The 6,343-nt window shown below is 45.6% G+C and overlaps 1 protein-coding gene across 4 annotated transcripts in view; it reads right to left on the reverse strand.

Annotated features, from left to right (window-relative positions):
- Positions 1 to 250: 250 nt before the first annotated feature.
- Positions 251 to 6,343, reverse strand: part of cbx2 (chromobox homolog 2 (Drosophila Pc class)) — a 7,612-nt gene continuing 1,519 nt past the window's right edge. For 2 of the 4 annotated variants that reach the window (XM_031862193.1, XM_031862195.1), the window contains exons 3-5: positions 5,377 to 5,442; positions 5,057 to 5,126; positions 252 to 4,976 (exon numbers count right to left, since the gene is read on the reverse strand). In XM_031862193.1, coding sequence (XP_031718053.1) covers positions 3,675 to 4,976; positions 5,057 to 5,126; positions 5,377 to 5,442 — 1,438 coding nt within the window. In that variant the 3' untranslated portion in view covers positions 252 to 3,674. Of the gene's footprint in view, positions 4,977 to 5,056; positions 5,127 to 5,365; positions 5,443 to 6,343 lie in introns of all 4 variants that reach the window. The other 2 variants (XM_031862192.1, XM_031862194.1) reach the window with 2 other exon arrangements.

Consider the following 6,343-nt stretch of genomic DNA (forward strand, 5'->3'; position numbering starts at 1 on the left):
TGATTACAGGGAGAATACTAGTGTACAGTGCTGTACTGTGATTACAGGGAGAATACTAGTGTACACTGCTGTACTGTGATTACAGAGAGAACACTAGTGTACAGTGCTGTACTGTGATTACAGAGAGAATACTGGTGTACACTGCTGTACTGTGATTACAGAGAGAATACTAGTGTACAGTGCTGTACTGTGATTACAGAGAGAATACTAGTGTACAGTGCTGTACTGTGATTACAGAGAGAATACTTGTGTAGTGCTGTACTCTGATTACAGAGAGAATACTTGTGTACAGTGCTGTACTGTGATTACAGAGAGAACACTAGTGTACAGTGTTGTACTGTGATTACAGAGAGAACACTAGTGTACAGTGCTGTACTGTGATTACAGAGAGAATACTAGTGTACGGCTCTTAATGTTAGAGAGTCAGAGAATTGTCAGTTTGCTTTCACATAACGAGATGCACCGAGTTAAAGGAGTTCAATCTCAAGTGTGTAAACTAACAGATGATGTAATTATGGTTAATTAAGAAACTGAAGCGCTCCCGGGTGTCCTCACCTTCAAGTGCAACAGCACCACCTAGTGGCTGTTTGAAGTACCACTCAACAAGAGGTGGTGGAGGAACGAGGCAGTCATCTGGTTTCTGAACTGATGGATGTGACTGATTTAACGGTGGTGATGATGAAGATTAAATCCACACTGATGCAGAGAGAATGAAATATAAAATACAATATTTGACAGTTTGTGAATTTCTAATCAGCACAAGTCTGTCATAATAAACATGTAAATACGTGGCACCTTTTTGAAACAGCCAAACATATTCTGACTCCTCTCAGCTGCTGAAACATCCCCCTCATCATCAATCTGTTTATGTATTGCACCGATTGGTCTGTTGGGGTTTTAATCTGATTATTGATTCTGTATTCAGTGCAGAACGGAGCTCATTTCAGGATCTATTCCAATTCTATGTGCACGAGTAAAGGCCGAGTAAAATGGTGCATTACATTTGGAATTTTAATATTTAGCAAAAGTACAATCAGCTGATTGCCACAATATAAACACTCAAAGGTGACCGGTGTTAAACGTACACAAATAAACACGTTTTACTTTCTCAGTGACTTCAACAATAAGTTTATACAAAAGATGAATACCGCCGGGTTACACAGATATAACTGGTGGCTAGCTGCCTTTTGATTTCTCAGAGACATAGATTATACAACATAACGTATGATGTACAACTGATATGTTGTGTGATCACATAATGTTTGACATGGTTTGTATGCCAATTGTCCATCAGTAGTAATGTATAGGATCAGCCACCCTGACTGGTTAGTCTGTCAAATGTCAGAGAATATTGAATAATAGCACCAACAAGAGCCCAGTACGGTGTCGTCAAACAGCCCAAAACTCATTTTACATTTACAGTCATCACTCAGAAAAGCAGCAAATCCTCACATTTAGGAAGCAGAAAATGTGCCCGACGACAACAGAGCGTCTGGTCCGTTCTCGTGATTTCTCAGAAACACCTGGAGCAAATTTCTTCAAAGTTTGGCACAAATATCAACTCTACTCGAGGATAAATGGACGAGGATTTGGTGGTGAAAAGTCAGTGTGACCTCATAAAAAAGTAGTTTGGCCATAACTCCAGAGTTAACTGGCTAATTATGACATTTCGGACAGACAGACGTGTACACATGAGGGGTTCATTCTAGTCGCTTGATTTAAAACAAAAGGAGTCAGACAAAAGGCGGTACCATTTATTAGTCGACGTGACGAGCGGCACAATACAAGGATTGGTGACACCGTCCTACCGTGAAAGGCTCTGGATTTGAAATAAATAGATTGTAAAGAGAACATTTCATCGAGATGGTTAGTAGATCTAAAAACAAAACATATTCATGACAAGGTTGTTCTTCTCAGTCAGTCAGTAAAACAGATCAAATAAAAACACATGTTCATAGACACAGCTGGTAGTGAAACAGGACCTTCTGATGAGACTAAACTCTACGTTCTGCTCAGAGCTGGACTGACAAGAAGACACTTTCCACCTGTAATGTGAGAATTCACTCGTTTTCAGCTGCTCCTCAATGGAAACTACAATATCTCTAATCTGTGCTTTAAATGAGGCATCACGTGTGTGTCTCCGGACCGTATTGTTTCCAAGCAATGCCGGCCGGTCTGCGTGCTCTTTCTCTAGGGTATCTCCTTTTTATTGAATTACCTGAAATCCTAGCTATCTTTGGGGTTAATGTCTTTTGTGTTTCAGTCTTTGAGAGGCAAAGAAAAGGCACAGTCTGCAGAGCAGGATGAGACAGACGAGTTCAGTCCAAGTGCTTTGTCGCCGAACTCCTCTCGAGGGAGCAGAAAGTAGCGCACATTGTTGTGGTTTATTTTCCGTTACATCAGATAAAGATCTTTCTTTCTTTCACGGGGGGGGGGCTGCAGCTCCTGAACTCATGCAGGCGGGTGAAATGAGACATCTGCAGCTGCAACGGAAAAAAACAACCAGATCTGGTGTTTCAAGTCCTCCACGTGTTGAAACACCAGAAGCAACAGACACGATGACATCTGGTGAACGGCAAACAACGGCGAGCTTTTCTTACTGGCAAGTTTAGTCCACGCCCGACCCGTTTCCTTCATCAGGGGTTCGGTCCGTGATCATCCCTCCATGTCAACGCCAGCACGTGTTCTCTGCTTCTTCTTTCTTTGCGTTTGTATTAACTACAGGTCTGAGAAGATGAGAGCTGCTGGCCAACGAAGGACAGCGCCGATGCAGAGGCAGAAACCTCAGGCCGAGTCTTATCTGAGCGCAGATACCGTATATCTGACTCCCCCACATGCTGCAGCCCGTTTGGGGGAGAAAACCTCCAGCTGATAAACCGGCTGCACTGTGGAACGAAACTTCTTTCTTCCGAGGGCGATAACGGCGCGAGCGGTTCAACGAAACTCGAAAGGAGGTTCCGATTGGAGTTTTTTTTTCATGACACAGAAATGAAGCCATTGTCTGCTGCTGGAGCCAACACAGCACGAGAGTCAAATATATATAAATATAAACAATTATAAAGGACACAGTGACGGTAGACCCTGGAGACATAAACACACGTATGCAGCAAACTTTCTAAATTAAAAAAAAAAAAAATGAGGTAGCTAACTCATGAAATGTTAAAGATAAACTATACTAAGAATTAAAAAACTGGTTTACATTAGCTAGTGATTGACCCATAATGAGCTAAATGTCTCCTCCCATCTCGCTCTTCTGATCTCATCGACAGAGAGACAGAAGGGATCGGCATGAACGTGAGGCATCGGAGCTCTCCACACTTTAAAGATGAATAAGTTATTTTATCTCCAGGACGCCGGTAACGACAACAATTTGGACCATTTTCAGATCATCAGTCGGGACCAAAAATGCGCCTCCTCCACCGCCGTTATCGTGGCACAATTTGTAGACACGAGCAAAATAAATTAAACACAAATCGATAACGGACGTTATCTTTTTAAACCTAAAAAACTGGTCTTTTACTAAAAGAAAGAAGAAGCGCAAATGAACCTCTGGTCCCTCTGAGGCGTTCCTCAGGAATCCTCCAGCCAAAGCGTTTTTATCTATTTCCTTCAGAGCCCGAAACCCCCCAGCCCAAAATGTTTGCTTCAAAGCCCATCTGGTTTGCAGCTCCCCGTCAGTAGTTGCGAAGGCTGAAGAAGCCCACGCTGGTCGGCGACTCCTTGACCGTGACTGTAACCAGATTAGCGGTGACGTCCGTTACGAACACGTGTTCTATCAGACTCCGCGTGGGCTTCCAGTCCTGGTTCTGGGCGGCCGCCTGTCCGACGTAGGGAGAGTCCTGGTCGGAGTCCGAGCAACTCTCGTCTTCGCCCGTGCTCATGACGTTCATTTTGGCGTTCTTGCCGTCCGATCTCTCCTGCTGGCTCTGGACCTCCGTGGAGGATTTCTGCACGCCGCTCTTCTCCAGCCTGCCTTGGACTCTGGGGGTCTGGATCTCAGCCGCCTCCTTGACCGCGTCCGCCCCAGGCTGGCTCTTTCTGGTCTGAAGTCTCCCGGGTGTCGCCGGACTCTTGGCGGGATTATACTCCTGGTCCTGCGAGACGGGGGTTTTCCTCGCCGGGTTGGTCGCGTTCCTCGGGCCCGATGCCGGAGCGTCTCCGCTCTGCACCCGTTTGCTCTGGAGGTTGAGCGGCTGAGGGCCGGGGCTTTGATTGACGGGGGAGTTTTTAGTCGGCAAAGAAGCCACTGCTTTATTATTGGGTGTCCGCTGCAGTGTTGACACAGGGGCCGGGGGCTTCTTTTGTCCGCTGGGGGAGCTTAGTGTATGCTGAGTGGTTCCTTGAATGAGGTGTTTGGAGGTATTCAGATTCAACGCCGCTACGCCTTTTGATTTACTAGCAGCCGCTTTCAAATCCAGACTTGCACCGCCGGAGACGGACAGTTTGCCCTCGCCGACGCTCCTGCTCGGGCTGGATCTGCTCAGCGAGAGGGAGGCGGGCTGGACCGGCCTGCCTGGTCCCGCAGAGTTCTTAGCGGCCCCTCCCTGAGTCAGAGAACCCGTTCTGGTCTGACCGGCCACCGCATCCCGAGGCGAGCCCCGGTGGAACCCCATGAAGGTGAAGCTCGCCGGGTAAACGGGCTTCTTGATGGCCCCGGGGAGATCGCCATCTTTGGTCGCCTTGAGGATCTTGCGAGGCCCCTTGTTCTGCGGGAGCTCCTTGGCTTCGGGCGACGGCGGTTTCCTGCTGCGCTTCTTCGGGGGCTCCGGTTTGGCGACGACAATCTGCGCCTTCTTCTGGGGGACGGGGTGAAGGTCTCGCGTTCGGACTCCCGGCGTCGACGGTTTCACGTGGCTGCTGCCGTCGTCGTCATCGTCAGACGAGGATGATGAAGAGGAGCACGAGGAGGAGGAGTCAGAGGACGACGAGGAGCCGGACGAAGAGCTGCTTGACTTTGGAGCGTCGGTCACATTTTCCTAAATTAAAGAGCAAGTATTAGATACCGTGTACTAACCCGACAAAGTATTAATAACATTCTGCTCCGAGTCGTACTTACTAGAACTTTCCGCGGCCGTCCCCTCGGCCTTTTCCCTTTCTTCAGCATCAGAAGCTCCTTTTCTTGCTCTCTTCAAAACAAACATAATGAACAATTAATTAGTATTCATCAACTAATGCTACGGCTCCTCCGAAAAATGTTCTGTAGACGTTTTTGTCAGCGTTCAGCATGACTACAACATGAATATAGAATAACTAACACGTAGTTATTACATCTGCGAAATGTTTTATATAATTAATATTTTACACCACTTTCTGATAAAAATACAATAAATCTAATTTATGTGCGTTTGAGCGTCACTGTGCTCACTTTGAACTCACTTCTTGTTGAACGCAGCCAGCAGTCGGGGGTCCAGGATGTTGTCTTGAGGCTCCCAGCTGTTGTGTCTGAAAGGAATCGACATGAAGAAAGACGCGCGTCAGGATTAAGACGTAAACATCCAAGTTCAGACAAATGACCTTTCAACAGTTTGCTCATTTGGAAACGAAGGACTTTGTTGTTCCAGCAGCCGTGAACTCACTAAAGACGTCCTGTTCATCATCTGAGAGGAACAAAGACTCAAATAACAGAGTTTAATAAGAAAACACTGTATCAAAACTAGAAGTTACAAATGGTTTCATCCAAGTCTTCGCTACCGTTTATGGGGAAGTGTTTTAAATAGAACAGTTTCAGTAAAGATGAAGTAAACGACTGAATAAATGATACTTTCATTATATTATAGTTTGTAAACAGATGTTTTGTTGAAGTTTAGCTGTTGTCAAACCCCATTTACTTCAATTCATCAAGACTCTCTGGTTTTTGAGTAATTGTTATAAGAATGGTTGTTTTGTGGGTGAAGTATTCCTTCAGGATCGGTTGAGAAAGACCTTTGAAGTTTGAGCAAAACGGAGCATGAACTAAAATATCTGATGTGTTCATAACACATCTCTACACTCTAGTTTAGCAATCTAACAATCATACCCTGTTTACGTGCGCCTGGCTGGAATAATAGGCTGATTTGATTTCCTCTTTCAAAATAAAAGGCTGAAATAAGGAAGCCGGAGCAGAAAAGTGGAGAATTTTCTGTGTCCGTTACAGAAATATGTGAGGAATTTCTGGGAATGTTTTGGTTTGTTTCCACAGCCACTAAATCAGATTCAGTTTAGAGTTATTTCTCTTCCCACAGTCGCTGTTCACCTCTGTAGAACACACACACACACACACACACACACACACACACACACACACACACACACACACACACACACACACACACACACACACACACACACACACACACACACACCC

Source organism: Anarrhichthys ocellatus, unplaced genomic scaffold, assembly GCF_004355925.1.
Source record: "Anarrhichthys ocellatus isolate YVR2014 unplaced genomic scaffold, GSC_Weel_1.0 scaffold26, whole genome shotgun sequence".
Taxonomy (NCBI): domain Eukaryota; kingdom Metazoa; phylum Chordata; class Actinopteri; order Perciformes; family Anarhichadidae; genus Anarrhichthys; species Anarrhichthys ocellatus.